Source organism: Giraffa tippelskirchi, chromosome 10, assembly GCF_054371585.1.
Source record: "Giraffa tippelskirchi isolate mGirTip1 chromosome 10, T2T-mGirTip1v1.2.pri, whole genome shotgun sequence".
Classification (NCBI taxonomy): Eukaryota; Metazoa; Chordata; class Mammalia; order Artiodactyla; family Giraffidae; genus Giraffa; species Giraffa tippelskirchi.
The window spans coordinates 4,815,125-4,835,545 of NC_137284.1; the positions used below are offsets into that span (position 1 = coordinate 4,815,125).

Below are 20,421 nucleotides of genomic sequence, written 5' to 3' on the forward strand. Positions count from 1 at the left end.
GTGTGCCTTGTTTAAGAAATCTGGCCATACCCCAAGGTTAAATAGACATGCCATTAGACTATTTATAAAAGTTTAAAGGTTTGCTTTTTGTCATTGAGGCCTTAATGCACTTGGAATTGATTGTTGTGAATGCCATTAGGTAGGAATCTAAATTTTCTTTTAATATGTACAGTTAATTTTCTAGCACCATTTATTGCAAAACCCTAATATGGTCACCCATAATCTGCAGTGCATTCCCTGTCAGCTATCAGAGTTTGAAGCACACATGTGGGTCTGGTTCTGGGTTCTTATTCCTGCTCCTTGCCTGGGTCCCACTTCTTAGTTGTAATGACTGGACTGTGAACTTCCTTCATCTTTGCATTTAAGCGATCGTCTTGTCTGCAAAGAGTCTTTGATGGTGCCTTTCCCATCCTTTCCTTTTCCTTGCCTTATGGTCTTAGCCAGGACCTCTACTGCTGTGATGACGGAATGCTGGTGCTGGGCACTGCCTTGCTCTTGATTTTCATAGGAACACTTCTAAAATTCCCTTACCTAAATTTTATTCCCTAAATAAGATATTTGCTGTAGGTTTTTGAGAAATGCTCTATAGTAGGTAGAGGATATGCTTAGACGCTGCAACCAAGACTCTAAACGGCAGCCAGGGCTCCTGTGGTGGCCGATGGGTATTAGCGTCTCCGCCTCCTTCATCACATGTTCTGCCATCCTCCAGTGAGTGATTCCATTTTCTGGCTAAGAGGGCTGCCCCAGCTGCCACCCTCACATTCGCATTCCAGCCACTGGGGGAGAGAGAAGAGCAGGGCAATGGCACACTCCTTACCTTCTAAGGCATAACCAGTAATTGCCACAGCCACTTCCACACAGCTTGCCTTGGCCAGAACCTAGTTGTGTGGTCAGACCATGTAGTGTAGGAAGCTGGGAAGTGAAGCAGAGTCAACCACATTCTCAACTAGAGTTGTGGCAAGGGGCAGAGTGAGGGGCGTGTGGGCTGTTTTCTGCTGCATGCCCACCTTGGACTCAGGAAGTGTCCTTCTATGAATACCTGGTTTCCTAAGTGGTTTTCTTTTTTAATTCTTAATATAAACAAATTTTATCAAAGCCTTTTTGCCTGCATTCTTTTAAATGATCAGATTGTTTTCCTCTTTTAATCTTACAGTTTGATGTATGACAACATTTTCTAATGCTCACCCACCCTCGTAGGCCAGAGATTAAACCCAATTTGATCACGATATATTGATTTTATCTTTCGTGTGCACTGCTAGATTTAGTTTTCAATATTTTGTTAGGATCTTTGTATCTTTTTCATGAGTGAGATAGATCTGTAATTTTCCTTTCTCATATTTTCTTTGTTTGAAATTGCTGTTAGTGCTGAATTGCCTAATAAAATGCATTAGCAGTCTTCCCCATTCCCACTGGACCCTCTTTTTCTCTAGCCTCTGGAAAAGTTGGGCAAGATAGGATTTATTAGTTCTTTGAAGTTTGATTAAACTTTGTGCATAAAGCTGTCTGATTTGATGTCTGGGATTTGGAGAGGGGGTAAGAGATGGAGTACTCATTCACTTTCTTTACAAGTTGTTGCCGTATCTAAGTTTGTGTTTCCTCTCGAGTCCATTTTATTTTATATTTTCTTGAAGATTATTGATTTCTTTAGATTTTCAAGTCTCAGTATATCTCTGTTCATATACTCTTTTGTTATTTTAAAAAATTATCTATCTGTAATTCAGTTCAGTTCAGTCACTCAGTCGTGTCCGACTCTTTGCAACCCCATGAATCACAGCACGCCAGGCCTCCCTGTCTATCACCAACTCCCGGAGTCCACCCAAACCCATGTCCATCGAGTCGGTGATGCCATCCAGCCATCTCATCCTCTATCATCCCCTTCTCCTCCTGCCCCCAATCCTCCCCAGCATCAGGGTCTTTTCCAATGAGTCAGCTCTTCACATGAGGTGGAATTTCAGCTTCAACATCAGTCCTTCCAATGAACACCCAGGGCTGATCTCCTTTAGGATGGACTGGTTGGATCTCCTTGCAGTCCAAGGGACTCTCAAGAGTCTTCTCCAACACCACAGTTCAAAAGCATCAATTCTTAGGCGCTCAGCTTTCTTCACCGTCCAACTCTCACATCCATACATGACTACTGGAAAAAACATAGCCTTGACTAGATGGACCTTTGTGGGCAAAGTAATGTCTGCAGTTAGAGCCTGTAAACTTTTCTAATTTTAATTCCTACTATTGTTTGTTGTATCTTTTCTTCTCCTTGATCAGTCTCATGAGAGATTTGTCTGTTTTGTCAGTCATTTCAGAGCAGCAGCTTTTGGTTTTATTGATTTTCTTGCTTGTATTCCTGTTTTAAAAACATTACTTCTTACTCTTTACTCTTTTCTCCCTCATATAATAATTATTACAATGCATGCCTGCATGCCCAGTCATGTCTGACTCTGTGACCCCATGGACTAAACTGCCAGGCTCCTCTGTCCATGGAATTTTCCAGGCAAGAATACTGGTGTGGGTTGCCAGTTCCTTCTCCAGGGGATCTTGCTGACCCAGGGATCTAACCTGAGTCTCTTGCGTCTCCTGCATCAATAAGTGGGTTCTTTACAACTGTGCCACCTGGGAAGCCCATTTTCTCCCTCATACCTTTATCATTTTTTTCCCTGGTTTTAATAGCTTTTTTGTGTTAAATACTTATTTATTTACAATTTTTTTTTTTTTTTTTAGGAAATGCTAGAAATTGCTCTGTGTACTGCTTTACTGCATCCTCCAAGAGTTATGTGCTACTTTCACTGTCATTCACTCAAAATATTTTGTAATTTTCATTGTAATATTCTCTTCACTGCGTGAATTGTTTAGGTGTACATTTCAAAGTATCCATATATATATGTATGCATATATGTGCATGTATCTGTGTATATATATTTTTAAGCAACATTTTATTGTCAATTTTTATGTTTAATTATAATGTGGTGAGATAATATGGTTTGTATGATGGCAATACTTTGAAATTAATGAAGACTGCCTTATGACAATGTTTGGTCAATTTTTAATATATTCTATATTAACTTAAAAATGTATATCCTCTATTTGTTAGATGCATTTGCTATCCACTAGTTCAAGTTTGTTAGTTTTGTTTTTTAAATTTGCTAAATGCTTATTAAATTTTGTGTGATTTATCTGTTTTTGATAAAAGTACATTAAGATGTCTCATTATGATTGTGAATTTGCTAATTTTTTTCCTTATAATTCCATTGTGGTTTATATACTTGGAGTCTATAGTGAAAGGTGTACAAATTCATGATTGTTGTATCTTTTTTTGTGAATTATTCCATCAACTGTTAAATGTGACTCTGTATCCTAGTGCTTTTTGCTTTATAATCTTTTTTTTATATTACTGTTACTACACCATATTTTCTTTGGTTAGTATTAGCAAATTGTGCTCCTAACATCCTTATATGTTCATACTTTGTGTGGTAGTGTTTTAGGTGTGTCTTCTGTCATCTAAATATATTTGAGTTTTTATTTTGTTTTATTTACTTATTGTATGACTATTGTTCTTTCGGCCATGCCAAGCAGTGACCAGGGTTCGAACCCACCAGTGACCAGGGTTTGACCAGGGTTCGAACCCTCCTGCAGTGGAAGTACAGACTCTTAGCCATTGGACTGCCAGAGAAGTCCTATAGTTGGGTTTTTAAAAAGCAAATCTAATAATCCATGTTTCAATAGGCTTTAAAATCTATTTGCATTCTTTGTCTCATTATTGACATATGTGGACTTATTTGTATCACAAAAAGTTTTCATAAATTTTTTTTGAAGTCTTAAAATTTATTTAAGCTCTTTTCTTTCCCAAAATGGCAGCATTTCATATGTGCAATCTGCACCTTGTTTTTTTTTTAATCATGGTAAAATATGCAAAGCATAAAATTTACCATTTTAACCATTTTTAAATACACAATTCGGTGGCATTAACTGTACTCATGATGTTGTACAACCATCACCGTTGCTCATTTCTGGAACCCTTTTGTCATCTCAGAAAGTCTGTACCCGTTAAATATGTTTCTGTTACCCCCAACCCCTGCAAACCTCTGTTCTACCTTCTGTCTCTTAGTTTTCCTGTTCCAGGCACCTCATATAGGTGGATTCATACAGTATTGTGCTTTTGTGTCTGGCTTTTTTCACTAACATAATATTTTCAGGGTTCATCCATGTTGTAGCATGTATTAGTACTTTATTCTTTTTCCAGGTTGATTAATATTCCACTGTATCATAGACCACATTTGTTTATCTGTTGATTGTTTGTCCATCATCTGTTGATAGACACTTGGGTTGTTTCTGCCTTTGACTATTGTGCACAATGCAGCCACGAACGTGGGTGTGCAATGTCTGTCTGAGTTCTTGCTTTCATTTCTTTTGGGTATATACCTAGAAGTGGAATTGCTGAATTATTTGGTAATTTTTTATTTAACTTTTTGAGGAAACACATTACCGGTTTTCACAGTGACTACACCATTTTATATTCCCACCAGAAATACAGAGTACCACTTTTGTGTTTTCTGATTACTGCTTTTTCCTTGCTTGCTTTTGCCTGATATATGTTTTAAAAAACTAATGGCAAAACGGAGGAAGTTGAAGGTTAGGAGACTATCACAACAGCATAGACAAAAATGATGATGACCTGAACTAGGGCAGAGATGCAGGATGAGGAAAACCCACAGATTTAAGAGACATTTCAAATGTATGTAAAGAGACATATACATTTTTCACTTTTATTTATTCATTCCACAAATATTTTTGATTCCTGTGATTTCAGGGATAGAGAAAACAGAAATTAACAAGATAAGTTATGGTCCCTGCCCTCTCAACATTCACAGTCCAGCTGGGGAGACAGATGTGAATAGAACAGTCACATACACAGAGATCATGGTGGACATGTGGCAAAGGAACAGCAATGGGCAGAGGGCAACGGGGGAACTGACCAAGTGTGAGAGCCAGGAAGGCTTTCCTGAGGAAGGGAGGGGTTTTGGATGAGGAGGAGTTAATCAGGAGTTAATGAGGCAGAGGAAATAACAGGTACAAAGGCCATGTGGCAAAAGAGAGAGGGCACAGGGTTCTGGGAACAGAAAGGAGACCAGTGCCATTTGCATAGTATTGTTCATTATACCAGAGTGTACAAAATAATCTGAATGTTCAGTTTAAGGGGAATTATTGATCACTCTATAGTGATGTTACTATAGAGTGGGATACAGTGCAGTCGTTACAGTGACATAAATCTATTTACATGTAATATTAACTCTCATATTGATAAGTAATAAAAGCAAGCTATCATATTGATTACTGACTTTGATACATAGTAAAATCACATTGAAAAAGTGTATAGAATTGTTTTTATTTATGTATTATATGTAACCAAACAACATATAGTTATTGATAACATGCATAGTTTCACAGAAAAACTCTGAAATATATTCACCAAATGGTCATCTCTAGGGAGCAGGATGGTGAATTATTTTAATTTTTTCTTTTTACCTATATTCTAAAAAACTACAACAAATGTTATTTTCTTGTATCAAGAATACAATTAGCAAAGACATTTCTGAGCCAGAATCAGAAGACTTGGTAACCCCTTGGATATGAGAAAAGAGAGAAAGGTAGTCATCAGAAGTGACTCAGGGTCATGTCACTGGGTGGGTGATGACACCACAAATGCAGAGAGACTACAGCAAGAGCAGGGTGAAGGCTGAAGGTGAAGGTCAGAAGTTAAGGTGTGGACACCCTGAGCTGAAGGTGGAAATGTCTGATAGGCAGTGGGGAAATGGTTCTGGAGCCTAATAGTGTCTAAGGAGGCTGTTGACCCCCTTTGAGAGTTAGAGGGAGGCAAGAAGATGGTCTGAGAGCAGTAGGTTAAAGAATGAATGGGGATGAGGAAGGATGAGCGGCAAGTGTGGAAACCCTTTCCTGATGTTTGTGAAAGAAGAAAATGAGACTTTGGTGACACAGATTTACAAATCTTATACATAAAAGTTTTTTAAAAAGAAAGTGAAAGCCACTCAGTCATGTCTGACTCTTTGCAGGCCTATTCTCCAGACCAGAAGAAGTGGGTGGCCATTCCCCTCTCCAGGGGATCTTCCCAAGCCAGGGATTGAACCCAGGTCTCCTGCACTGCAGGTGGATTCTTTACCAGCTGAGCCACCAGGGAAGCCCAAGAATACTGGAGTGGGTAGCCTACCCCTTCTCCAGTGGATCTTCTTATACCAGGAATCGAACTGGGGCCTCCTGCATAGCAGGCAGATTCTTTACCAACTGAGCTACCAGGGAAGCCCAAAGTTTTAAAAAGTAGTCAATAAATAAAATAACGCAGCAAAGTGTGTAGAGCGAGAAAAGAAGTATGCCTAGCTTGGATGTCAGTGACTAAACATAGCTTGACTAGGTATAAAATTCTAGATTGTCAGTTTTTCCTCTCCATGCTTTAAAAATATTGTTCTACTCTTTTCCATTATTTCTAACACAAAGTCAGTGGTCAGTTAGGTGATGTCTTTTCTCTCTGATGTTTTTACAATTTTCTTTTTATCTTTGATTTTTCTCTTTATTTGCTTTTTTGAGGTTCATTAGTTTTCTGAAATCTGAGGACCCACGACTGGAAAACACAGGTATCCTTACTCCAAGTATCACTCCCTCCTGTTTCTCTCTTCTGTCCTGTAAGCTTATCAGACACACGTGACCCCCCAGTGAGGGGCCATTTCTCTTCATCTCTCCATGTTTCTAACTTCTTTGTCATTTTATGCTGAATCTGCATCGAACTCCTTTATCTTTCAGTTTACCCTTTCTGACTCTTAATTGTTGCTTTTATCCATGTCATATGTACATAGTTTAAAGAGCCAAATAGGGAGTTCCCTGACTGTCCAGCGGTTAGGACACTGCATGTGCACTGCCGAGGGCCTGGGTTTGAGCCCTGGTCAGGGAACTAAGATCCTGAAAGCTCTGTGGCTCAGTCAAAAAAAAAAAAAAGGCTAATAATTATACAAGGTTTATGACAAAAAATGTAGTTCCTGATAATTGTTCCTCATTTTCTGATCTCCAGATGCTTTCAGCCCTTAACCAAATCTTTTAGTATTTGCCTCCAAAAATCTAAATAACGTGCCTGTATTGCTGCTTCTTGGCTTTTCAGTTTCGGCATGATCTCTTGTTTTTGTGCCATGAAAGATGTGGATCGGTCCCAGGGTTTCCTTTGCTTCTTCCTCATATCTGACCCCCTGGCGCCTGGACAGCATTATCTTCCTCATTCTTGATTCGCTGCATTGTTTTCAGGCAGCATGTCCTCCAGCAGCTTGCCAACCAAGAGTGATGGGAGAGAATGTTTTCAGACTGTGCTTGTCTGAAAGTGTGATGTCTGTCCTCACACTGAGATGATCACTTTGGATGGATGGTAGGATTTTCAACTTTAATTAATTAAGTTTTCCTTTAGGGTTTGGAGGGCTTTGCTGCATTTTCTTCTAGTTTCTGGTGTTGTTATGAATTTTTTTCTCACCTTTTGTACGAAACCTGTGTTATTCTTTCTAGAACCTTCTGGGATCTTCTTTTTGGTCCCTGTGCTCTGAAATCTCCATGAAGTAGATTTGTGGGAAGATTGCCTTTCAAGGACTTACCCTTTATAAGGGGTTTTTTGATCCAACTCCCACCTTTTGTAGCTCTGACGCTGTCTCCTGCAGGAGTGGCCAGTTTGAACCCAAGCTCCGGGCCACTAGGGACTGGCAGAGGGCCCAGGACAACACTTGGCAGCTATAGAACTCACCCCTCTGGGTCATAGTTTCTTATCTTTTCACATCCAACAATCTCCTTTACTTTCCTCTTTGTTTGGCATGAATTTTGACACGTTATTTAAAATATTAAAATAATAAATGTTAAAATAAGTGTACTTAGGAATTCTATAACAGGAAGGTTTCTGCAAGCATCTAGTCTTCATGCAGTACTCTGTCGGAGGAAGCACACCAGGGCTTCAGGCCTTCCCTCAGCAGAGACCAGGCAGTCAAGTGGCAGAATTCCCATGTCCTGGCTCTAGACGCTGACATAAATAACCTGGATCAGGTAACATGGGAAACTCGTAGCAGAGCTGATATTAAACCTGCATGTGAAGCTGTTTTCCATGAACTGCGCTCAGGAAGAGAACACTATGGGTCCTCTCTAGCCACAAGCTGAAGCCATGGGGTGGCTGATGGGCCTCCCAAAGCCTCTCGGGGGTGCAGATTACAGGTAGGTGGTTAGAAGTCTTTGTCCAGACACTGAGTTCTTACATGAGTTGAAACGTGTCCTTTCCCTCTTCCCCTGGAAAAACCTCAGGCCTGTAAATGCCTCAGTCGTGGGGCACGAGAGCAAGCTCCTCCAGGAGCACGTGAAGCGGTTCATGGTCATCAGCACAGAGAAGGTGCTGGCCACTGCCCTTGAGCCACAGGGTACTGCCTGTCTGCTCCAGGACCTCAGGGTGGGAGGTGATGCTCAGACAGGTCTACATGCTGAGCACACGGAAGACCTGTGCTGTCACGTGTGACAGCGCTCACCTGTGTTTCTGCCGCAGTCGTGTCTCCCTCCTGCACACGCTGACGTGGAGTGAAAGTGCGACAAAGCCTGGGTCCCCCTCCAGGTCCCTTAGGTTTTTCTCATAGGCGAGGTCTGGCTGAGAAGTGAACTGGCATTCAGTGGTGTTGGCTGGTTTGGGATGGTTGATGGGAAAATGGCTCTGTGCTCACCAACTTACAGCTCTCCTGGAACAAGGGCGTTGGGCATTAGGGGAAGGAGGTAATGGATGCCAGTGGACATTGACTGGGAAGTTGTTTATTCTGCCAACTGCCGTGTTATGAAACCAGTGATTTTCACTAGTCTTTCTCTTCTGTGTTGGTCACTGGAGAACATCATCCCAGTGGATCTATTTTCACATAAAGAGGAGAATCAGGTAACTAAAGGTCATGTTTGACCCAGCGTGCCGGCCAGCCCGCTCCCTATAGGTACCTGCACGCTCGTCTTCATCTCCTCGCTGGGTGCCTTTGACATGCTGTGTTGTTTTATCCACAGGTACTGCGATTGCTTTGCTAGTGGGGACTTTTGCAACAACTGCAATTGTAATAATTGTTGCAACAATTTACGTCATGAAATCGAACGGTTTAAGGCCATTAAGGTAAAAATTTCCTTTAAATACACTCATGTTGACACATATATGTGGAATCTAGAAAAATGGTACAGATGAACTTACTTGCAGGGCCAGAATAGAGATACAGATGCAGGGAGTGGACACGTGGACACGGGGAATGTGGGAAGGGGAGGGCGGGACAGACTGAGAGATTAGGCTTGACGTATATACACTACCATGTATGAAACACGTAGCTAGCAGGAACCTGCTGTATAGCACAAGGGGCTCAGCTTTGTGCTCTGTGATGACCTAGCAGGGTGGGACGGGGAGTGGGAGTGGGAGGGAGGCCCAGGAGGGAGCGGATATGTGTCTGCATATGGCTGATTCACTTTGCTGTGAAGCAGAAACTAACACAACATTGTAAAGCGATTAGACTCCAGTAAAAAAATGCATTTAAAAGTTCCAGGAATATTCACAAAACAATCTCTACAGGTTTCTCACTTCAATATTGGGGAAACCCAAAAGTGTTGAAGAGTATGCATTCAATAGGACTCTAGTCATGAAGGTGGGGGTACTGGCCATGACCAGAAGCTGCTGTGAGAGGGGCAGCCAGAGAAAGACCTTGATTCTCCAACCGGTGTCAGGAGGCTCAGAGGGCAGCAGGGTCCCAGAGGCTTCCGGTTTAAGGACATGTGGATACTCACTTTGTCTTGATCTGGGGTTTAGAAACTTAGATTGTGTTCTGTAGCAGATAAGCCTAAGTTCAAAGAGGATAGTCTGAAAAGGTGTAGATGGTTCACTGTGTGAAGAAACCTTGATGAAAGCGCTCAGCCATTGTCAGTTTTGGCTGATATTTGTTCTCCTTGGCTTTTGGGCGAAAAGGAGCATCTAGAGGTGAACAGCACCTTGGGGAGCCCCTGGGCCACCTGCTAAAGACTAAATGCAGGAGAGAGGTGAACTGCCCCCCCAGACCCCCAGTGACGAAAGACCAGCAGAGAAGGGAGCACAGCCCACCTGCCCAGGGCATGTCTTGGCGCCCTCTCACTTACCAGAGGAAACTTGGACTTGAGGCTCTCATACTGTGCCATGGTTAGTCTGTTGGTTTTTCCTAAAATAATTTAATTTGCCTCGATTTATAGATAAATCAATTGGAAATCAGTTTTGATACCGGCAGATCCACAGGACAGAAAAAAATAGCGATTCATCTGAAGCTCAACATAGTTGTATTTTCTTTAGGGGTAAAGAAGACTATCTGCAATTAAAAGTATAAAAAGTTTTATTTAAAAATCATGGAAAGTCTGATGCACACTGCTGGTAGCAATGTAAATTGGTGCAAGCACTTTGGAAAACTGTTTGGCAATAGTTACTAAAGCTAAACCTCTGTGTGTGCTGTAACCCGGCAGTTTCACTCCTGAAAATACAACCCCTAGAAATGAGTGGACATGCCCACCAGGGGCTTGTACAAAAATGTTCACTGCAGCTGTGTTCTTAATATCCCCAAACTGGAAACAAGCCGTGTGCCTCTCTGTGGTGGACTGGATAGGTCTGCAGTGTATAGTATAATGGGTTACACACATCAGAGGAAAAGAAAGACCTCCAGCTCTGTGCCACGGCCCAGAGAGCCTCACAGACACTGTGCTGATGAAAGAAGTCAGATGAGCAAGAGTACACGCTGAGTGGTTCCACTGAGCTGAAGTTCCAGAACAGCAAAACTAAAGCGGCCCAAGTCAGAAGATGGGTTCCCACTGGGGGTATGTTGATGGGGAGGAGACATGAGGGACCTCGGGGTGGGGAGCTGGACTGTCCTCTGACCTGGCCTGGGTGGGGGTCACACGGGGATAACAAATGCCCAAGTTCATCATATTCCACCATCTCTTCTGCTTTAGTAAAAAGTAGAACACACCCCAAAGCGTCCTCACTGCAAAGGCCTTTCTGCAGAGCCAGGCCACCCCGCTCATGGTGAGGAGAGAGGGAGCATGGGGCTGCTGCTGTGACGTCCACATTGCCCCAACCCAGCTTAATAAAGAGAGGTGGCTGAGACTAGGGCTGACTGCGGTCGACCTCAGAGACCAGATGCCATCCCTGGGCCACAATCTTCTGACCCTCGGCGCCTCAGCTTCTTCACCCATCAGACACCAAGAGGAGAGGTGGTGTTTGCTCCACAGGTTGTGTGAGGATTCAGTGAGAGAACGCTTACATCACACAGAAAGATGCCTGGAACGCGGTGCATGTTTAATAAATGTGAGCTGGTAGCAGAGTGCCGTGACTCCAACTATTAATATCTGAGGAAACAGTGTCCACAGGAGCCGGGAAGGAGCTGTGTTCACATGGACACAGTGATTTTCTTTGCATCTTTACCATCCATTACTTTTCCACCTTGAAGTATTCAAGTGAATGAAAATGGAACAGGGTGGGGGTAGAGGCCCGCTGCTCACTGTGGCCCCTTCTGAAGTAACAGCTAGACCCAGTCATGGGCAAGCCAGATACCTGGCACTAAGCATTGTTTTCAGTAATAAAATATATCTTGATGGAGTTCTGCATTTTCTGTCTTAGGCATGTCTTGATAGAAATCCAGAAGCTTTCCAGCCAAAAATTGGGAAAGGAAAACTGGGTGATGTGAAGCCTCGCCATAACAAAGGATGTAATTGCAAGAGGTCGGGCTGCCTTAAGAACTACTGTGAGTGCTATGAGGTCAGTCAACAATTGCCGAGCATGATTTTTAAAAGCCAGGTAAACGGCCTAAGTAACTTTGTGGTTAAAAATTTAATTAAGATTTAATTTTCTTCCTTCCAGGGCTTCTAAAGAGCACTCATCAATCTACCTTAATGTCTTAAATATAAATTTCACTTTATGAAGCATGGGCTCCTTTGGGAGCATGTTGTCCCCGCTGAGCTCGCCCCAAGTGTCCCGGGAGGGTGCCCAGTGCCGCAGCCTTGCCCGCTCGACGGCTGCTGATCTGATGCTGGAGCCACCCTCAGGGGCTAGCAGTCTGTTGGCTCCCTGAGGTGGGCTTCTGCCCCGCTGAGCAGAGCAGAGATGCTCTGGGAGGGGCAGTGAGGGAAGCCTTGTCCCCAGATGAGCCTTCCCCTGGGTGCTTTGAGGGGGCAACTTCTGAGTGGACAGAGACCAGAATGCACAGTTGCCTTTGCTGCTGGAGAGATGCTGACCAGTTCTCAGACAGAACTTTGTTTTCTTCCTCAAAAGATTTAAAGGCAGTAGAGGGACTGGTTTCCTCCTTTAGGTTCATCCCTCACTCACCTCCCTTTTCTGTCTCTCTCTGTCTTTCTTTGTGTTGAAGGGAAAGGAAGAAAGAGAGAGGAAGGGAACCCTCAGGCCCTGTCAATGAAGCAGCCGAGAGGCCCCTCCTGCAAAGGCTCTCTTTGATTTGCTTGAGGTCTCTTGGGGATGTTCCTGTGAACTTTATTTTTAGAAGACTGTCATAGAAGGTCAGGCTTCAGTAAAGTCTTCCTGATTCTGGAGATCCAGCAGACCTAGCAACCCCCTAGCTCACATTTTGAAAATAGAGTAAAAAGTACTGCAGAGCTGGAGATACAGGAAGGCAGTGGCTTCACCCCAGTGGAGCTGCTTTCAAACATCCTCACAGTGTCTCTGCTCTTCTCAGCGTCCTCACTGCTGCCCCGAGGCAATGTGTCAGCCCGCTTTCCTCAGCCGAGCAGAGGTCCTGCAGCGCCTGATATTACAGCAGACTAGGAATTCCGAAAAACCTCCTGCTCAAAACTCGCAGAGGTGCAAAAGAAAGCATACCCCTTTAGACGCAGGTCTGAGTTGGAAAAGACAAAGGGAAACCCCCGGCTGAAACAACCAGGAGGCCAGAAACGAGCTAGTCTTCCCACTGTCCCCAGGTCCGGCTGGCACAAGAGGTGGGCCCCCGGCCCTGAGTGTCACACAACCATGTGACAAGAAACAATGCCCCCCCCCCACGAGGAAGAAAGAAGGCCCTCCCTCTAGAACGCCCACCACAGGCCTGGCCTCGGGTGGGTTTCATGTTTTACCCATGAGCACGTTCTCTGCGACCACAGGGCCAGCACCACACTCTCAGTGCTGAAGGAGAAGGGTGGTTGGGCGGCTGGAGTTCTAGAATCGGTCAGGGCACGCTTCCTTCAGAACAGGGCTCAAGTAGAGTCTTCACTGTGTGTCCCCTGGGCGAGGGAGAGACCTGGCTCTCTGCTCAGGGCTCATGCCCACACCCACCCACCAGCCTTCAGGAGCCCCCTCCCTACCTCACCCCTGGTGGCAGCGACATGGATGGAAATGTGCCTTTCTCTTTACATCACCGTCACTCATCCATCCTCACTTCTCCCCACCCCCTTTTTTTCTGGTATGAGTACTGCGATTACTACATGTGTGCACACACAAATATAAAACATTATTTAAGGTCCAAAATAGTTTTTGTCAGTTTTTGATGAATTGTAGGGCAACCTAATTTTATTAAAGCATTTTATGTTACCAGGCCAAAATTATGTGTTCTTCTATTTGCAAATGCATTGGTTGCAAAAATTATGAAGAAAGCCCAGAACGAAAAACACTAATGAACATGCCAAACTACACGGAAATTGGAGGTTTTGAAGGCGGCCATCATTTGTCACCAACGAAATTTTCAGGACCGCCAAAATTCAGAAAAGATAGGTAGGTACTCTGAACTCAGCCTCCTAATAAGGGAATTCAAGGTTAACTTGAGAGGGGAGTTGAGACTTCCTGGTGAAACAGGGCTTAGGACTAAGCCCTTCCACTGCAGGAGGCATGGGTTCAGTCCCTGGTTGGGGAGACTAAGATCCTGTAAGCCTCACCTCACGGCCAAGAAACAATTTAAGAGGAGAGTTAAAATAGTTTCCACACTGGAAGGAAAGCATTTTTGTCTGCGGGAGGGCAGGAGATGAGGGATAGGGAAGGGAGACTCCGGCTTCTCTGTCGTGACCAGCCCTTGATCCCACACTGTGTTACCCCAGAGGTGCCCCTGCTGCCGAAACCCCTTGGTCCTATTTGTCCTCTTAGCTCACCCTTTCAGTCTTCACTGCCTGAGTTACCCCTGTTTGGTACAAGAGCAGAGGGCCTCCAGGGCCTCAGGTGGCAAAGGCCTGATCCCTAGACAGCAAAGGCCTGAACCGCTCTTCACCACAGGAAGTGACTTCGGAGAAGTGCTCTCAGCGTGTTGGGCGCCTCACTAAAGGGCTTACGGAGTCCACTTTAGGGGGGTGTCTTCCCATGTAATTATGTTGAGGCCATTTTTTTATATTTTGTAATAATTACAAAAAATATTTGTAATTATTATACTCCTAGGAAGTCTCAAAGGTTGAGTAATAATTTTATTAGATATCAGACTAGATTCACCCATTTTAAAAAATTTCCTTGAGTTTGATGGGATGGGTCATCTCATGATAAACTACCAGATGTCATTAATTAATTGATAGCATGTAGAAAAGACACACTCATGCTTTGTTGGTTAGAGATATCAGAAATACTCATCACTGTGACCTGCAGAGGTCTTTATTGGTAAAAATTTACTGAAACGTGGCTGCATCTTCTGTGAAATTACATGTGGAAACATTATTGCCTGACATGGTGGTGCTGAGTGTCTGAGGGAATGTGACAGGGACTCCATACCCGGGGGTCTGGTCTCAGAATGTTAAGACTCTCGACCTGAGGCCAGCCCTGTTTATTCATCTGTGACAAAAGTCATTGTGTATTGCCTTGACAGATTTAAACCAATCCCAACGTCTATATTTTCATAATCTATAGTTTTGCTAAATTTTTTCAGTTTGAGCATGACTTGGGCAACTATCTAGCTAAGTCACAGTTGCCCCTGAAGCCCAGTGAGGAAGTGACTGGTCCTGTATGACGTGGTTCAGCTGACTTTCAGAACTGCTTCAGGGATCCAGGGGCTGTTGAGAGGCGAGCTGACAGTATACCCTCCAGGAGGCGAGTCCTCAGAGCCACTGGGCCCCTGGGGAGGAGGCGCCAGTGCCCAGAGCCCGCTGGGCTGTGGCCGCTTTCCTCAGGCAGACAGACCTGTGCACGGAGCCCAGACCCCGGCTTGTCTTAGCCAAGACTCCTGCTGCTTCAACCCCTGCCCAGCCTGCAGGCTCGATGCTGCAGCTCAGATCTCTGGGCTCCTTTGTGGATCTAAGTTTGAGAAAATTTAGAATCTTCAGGGAAAAGGATGTCTAGGAGCTGACACTCACCTGTGCTCTGCATTCTTCTTCTGAGAGCAGTCCTTCATATGGTCACAGGTCATGCAATTTCCAGTATTAAGAAAACATCAGATTTTACCAGTGGCAGTCTTTAAAGTGCTATAACAAGCATGTCCTCTGGACTGTGGAAGGTGTTTAAAAGAGTGGAGTGACTGATCGTGGCCTTCACCCGGTTTGCTCCGACAGGCGGTCGACCTCGTGCATCTCCTGGGAGGTGGTGGAAGCCACGTGCGCCTGCCTGCTGGCCCAGGGCGAAGAGGCCGAGAAGGAGCACTGCTCCGAGTGCCTGGCAGAGCAAATGATCCTAGAGGAGTTCGGGAGATGCTTGTCACAGATTCTCCATATTGAGTTTAAATCCAAAGGCCTGAAAACGGAGTAGAGTGCAGCATGGTGAAATACACATGCATGTAGGTTTTGCCTCCATATTCTGAAGGAAATCTCTAGTTTGAAAGGTTGTTTTAAGGAACATGAGGCTAGGTCTGCACCAATAGCTTCATCATTAGGAACAAATTTTCTCTCTGCATCAGGACACTGAGGGGCTACTCAGAGTCTCTAAGGGATCTGGCCACTAAAATCCTCCCCCACTTTCTGAGGACGTGCATGACCCTACTGTTGTTGTCTGGACCCAAGGAGACAGCGTGGGTTCCTGTAATCCTGGGAGAATGGTCTGCACTAACATTGAGTAATGGAGGGTGGGAGCAGGCCCTGGAGAGAAATACAAGTCCTTTCCTATTGACTTCACCCTCTCCAGGGAATTGTCCTCCTCTGGAGGCTTCTCTGTATGAAAAGCCATAATGATTTTTCCTCTAAATTGTTTAGAAATAAATTCCCCAGATAGGCTGCTAACGTACAACGTAAAATCTGTAGAGAACTACTAAATACCTTGGAGAATTTCTGAGTGTAAATATTCCCCTGGAGTCTCAGAAATTACTAGTCTCCTCTCGGGTCACCATGAAGTGCACACAGTGGGGTTGCTTTGATCAGTAGCATGTTGAGTTGTGGGGCGGAAATTATCTAGTTTCTTATACGTTTCCATTTAAATTGTGGAAAAGCTCTATTATCCAATTAACTTCTCCATAATTACTGTTATAATATTACTATTGTTTGTAAAATATGGTTAAAATAACTAATGTGCAGAAGTCAGCAGGAAAGATAAGTTATTAAGTTGACTCTCTTTTGGTTCTATTGTAAAAGCAAAGAGGAATAAAAATTTCAAATGTCTTCCATTATTGTAATTAACTTAATAACTCAACATATATTTGTTATGTTTCTGTGTTCATTAAGCGTGTTGGCCCCTTGGAGAATGTTTAAAAAGCTCACTTACAAACACATCACTTAAAAAAGTGGGGTCCTAGGATCTGGTCACTGGGCACATCAGTGAGCAAGAAGCCGAGGAGTAAGTTGAGATTTGTAGAGCTGTGTTTGGAACAGCCTAGCTCTGATGGGGAACCAAAGGGGGAATTTGTTGTTGTTCAGTCACTTAGTTGTGTCTGACTAGTTTGTGACCCCAGGAACTGCAGCAAGCCAGGCTTCCCTGTCTTTCACCATCTCCCTGAGTTTGCTCAAACTCATGTCCACTGAGTCGATGATGCCATCCAACCATCTCATCCTCTGTCACCCCTTCTCTTCCTGCCTTCAATATTTCCCAGCATCAGGGTCTTTTCTAATGAGTCAGCTCTTCGCATCAGGTAGCCAAAGTATTGGAGCTTCAGCTTCAACATCAGTACTTCCAATGAATATTCAGGATTAATTTCCCTTACAACTGACTGGTTTGATCTCCTTGCAATCCAAGGGACTCTCAAGAGTCTTCTCCAGCACCACTGTTCAAAAGCATCAATTCTTTGGCACTCAGCCTTCTTTATGGTTCAACTCTCACATCCATATATGACTACTGGAAAACCATAGCTTTGACTATATGAACCTTTGTCGGCAAAGTGATATCTCTTTTTTTTAATACACTGTCTAGGTTTGTCATAGCTTTTCTTCCAAGGAGCAAGTGTCTTATAATTTCATGGCTGCAGTCACTGTCCACAGTGATTTTGGAGCCCAAGAAAATAAAGTCTGTCACTGTTTCCATTGTTTCACCATCTATTTGCCATGAAGTGATGGGACTGGATACCATGATCTTAGTTTTTTGAATGCTGAGTTTTAAGCCAGCTTTTTCAGTCTCCTCTTTCATCTTCATCAAGAGGCTCTTTACTTCAATTCCTCTTTGCTTTCTGCCATTAGGGTGGTGTCATCTGCATATCTGAGGTTATTGATATTTCTCCCGGCAATCTTGATTCCAGTTTGAGCTTCACCTAGCCCTGCATTTCGCATTACACTTATGTCTGTGATCCACTTTGAGTTAATTTTTGTGGAGAATATATGGTCTGTGTCTAGATTCATTTTTCTGCATGCAGATGTCCAGTTGTTCTGGCACCATTTGCTGAAAAGACTACTTTTTCTTTATTGTATTGCCTTTGCTCCTTTGACACAGATCAGTTGACTATATATAGTTTTTCTTTCTTTGGTTTTTTTTTTTCCTTTTTTGTTTGCTTGTTTGTCTTTTGGCCATAGCACACAGCTTGTGGGACCTTAGTCGCCTGACCAGGGATCAAACCCCAGGCCCTGGCAGTGAAAGCACCGAGTCCCAACCACTGGGCCACCAGGGAATTCCTATCAGTTGACTGTATTCATGTGGGTATGTTTCTGTCTCTCTGTTCTGTTCCATTGATCTGTTAATTTTTCCACAAATATCACGCTGTCTTGATGGCTATAGCTTTACAGTAAGGCCTAAAGTCGGGTGCTGTCAGTCTTCAAACTTTGTTCTTCTTCAATATCGTGTTGGCCATTCTAGGTCTTTTGCCTCTTCATGTCACTTTAGAATCAGTTTTTTGACATCCACGAAATAACCTGCTGAGATTTTGATTGAGATTGTGTTGATTCTATAGATCAAGTTGAGAAGAACTGACATCTTGGAAATACTGAGTCTTTCTCTCCATGAACATGAATATCTATCTAGTTCTTTGCTTTTTTAAAATGTTTCTTTGACTGTTTACATATTTGACTGTGCTGGGTCTTTCTGGCTGCACAGGCTTTTCTCTAATTGTGGAGAGCACGGCTGCTCTTTAGTTATGGTGTGTGGGCTTCTCATTGCAGTGGTTTTTCTTGTTTCAGAGCATGGACTCTAGGGCACTCGAGCCTCAGTAGTTGCTGCTCCGGGCTCTAGAGCACAGGCTCAATAGTTGTGCTGCAGACGTTTAGTTGCTCCTACTTCTGCTTTATTGACTACACTAAAGCCTTTGACTGTGTGGATCACAACAAACTGTGGGAAATTCTTCAAGAGACGGGAATACCAGACCACCTGACCTGCCCCTTGAGAAACCTGTATGCAGGTCAGGAAGCAACAGTTAGAACTGGACATGGAACAACAGACTGGTTCCAAATAGGAAAAGGAGTACGTCAAGGCTGTATATTGTCACCCTGCTTATTTAACTTATATGCAGAGTACATCATGAGAAACGCTGGGTGGATGAAGCACAAGCTGGAATCAAGATTGCTGGGAGAAGTATCAATAACCTCAGATATGCAGATGACACCACCCTTATGGCAGAAAGTGAAGAGGAACTAAAGAGTCTCTTGATGAAAGTGAAAGAGCAGAGTGAAAAAGTTGGCTTAAAACTCAACATTTAGAAAACTAAGATTAGGGCATCTGGTCCCATAACTTCATGGCTAATAGATGGAGAAACAGTGGAAACAGTGACAGACTTTATTTTGGGGGGTCTCCAAAATCACTGCAGATGGTGACTGCAGCCATGAAATTAAAAGACACTTACTCCTTGGAAGAAAAGTTATGACCAGCCTAGACAGCATATTAAAAAGCAGAGACATTACTTTGCCAACAAAGGTCCGTCTAGTCAAAGCTATGGTTTTTCCAGTAGTCACGTATGGATGTGAGAGTTGGACTATAAAGAAAGCTCAGCGCCGAAGAATTGATGGTTTTGCACTGTGGTACTGGAGAAGACTCTTGAGAGTCCCTTGGACTGCAAGGAGATCCAACCAGTCCATCCTAAAGGAAATCAGTCCTGAATATTCATTGGAAGGACTGATGCTGAAGCTGAAACTCCAATATTTTGGCCACCTGATGTAAAGAACTGACTCATTTGAAAAGACCCTGATGCTGGGAAAGAGGAGAAGGGGACGACAGAGGATGAGATGGTTGGATAGCATCACGAACTCAATGGACATGAGTTTGAGGAAACTCCAGGAGTTGGTGATGGACAGGGAAGCCTGGCGTGCTGCAGTCCATGTGGTCACAAAGAATCGGACACAACTGAGCGACTGAACCAAACTGAACCACATGTGGGATCTTCCGGGGCTAGAGATAGAACCAGTGTCCCATGTATTGCAAGGAGGATTCTTAACCACTGGACCACCACAGAAGCCTCTCATGTGGATCTTGTACATGTTTTGTTAGATTTATACCTAAGTATTTTATTTTGGGAGTGATAACATAAATGGTATTGTGTTTTTAATTTCAAATTCCGCTTGTTCATTAGTGCTATATGAGAAAGAGATTAACTTCTATATATTAACCTTGTATCCTGCAACCTTGCTATAATTGTCTTTCTGTCTGAGGAGTTTGGGGACTGATTTTTAACATGGTCAATTGTGTCATCTTTGAACAAAGGAAGTTTTATTTCTTCCATCTCAATCTGTATATTTTTGATTTCCTTGTCTTTTCACGTTGGCTGGAACTTCCAGTATGGTGTTGAAAGGTGGTAACGAGAAGGGACATCCTTGTCTTGTTCCTCATCTTAGTGGGAAAATTTCTAGTTTCTCACTGTTAAGTATAATGTGGTAAAGAACAAGCCTGCCAGTGCAGGAGACTTAAGAGATGCAGGTTTGATCCTTAGAGGAGGTCATCGCAATCCACTCCAGTTTTCTTGCCTGAGGAGCCTGGCAGGCTACAGTCCATAGCGTTGCAAAGAGTCGGACATGGCTGAAGCGACTTAGCATGCATGCATGTAGGGATTTTGTTAGATATTCTTTATCAAGTTGTAGATATTCTTTATCTATTCATTGTTTACCGAAGGCTTATTTTTTTTAATCATCTACAGG

The 20,421-nt window shown here is 43.5% G+C and overlaps 1 protein-coding gene across 15 annotated transcripts in view; it reads left to right on the plus strand.

Moving 5' to 3' along the window:
- The window catches only part of TESMIN (testis expressed metallothionein like protein), a 40,114-nt gene extending 23,575 nt beyond the window's left edge, over positions 1–16,539 (plus strand). For 9 of the 15 annotated variants that reach the window (XM_081531784.1, XM_081531791.1, XM_081531789.1 and 6 more), the window contains 4 exons: positions 9,055–9,157; positions 11,663–11,800; positions 13,581–13,756; positions 15,505–16,539. In XM_081531784.1, coding sequence (XP_081387910.1) covers positions 9,055–9,157; positions 11,663–11,800; positions 13,581–13,756; positions 15,505–15,697 — 610 coding nt within the window. In that variant the 3' untranslated portion in view covers positions 15,698–16,539. Of the gene's footprint in view, positions 1–9,054; positions 9,158–11,662; positions 11,840–13,580; positions 13,757–15,504 lie in introns of all 15 variants that reach the window. The other 6 variants (XM_081531778.1, XM_081531787.1, XM_081531777.1 and 3 more) reach the window with 1 other exon arrangement.
- The last annotated feature ends 3,882 nt before the right edge of the window (positions 16,540–20,421 follow it).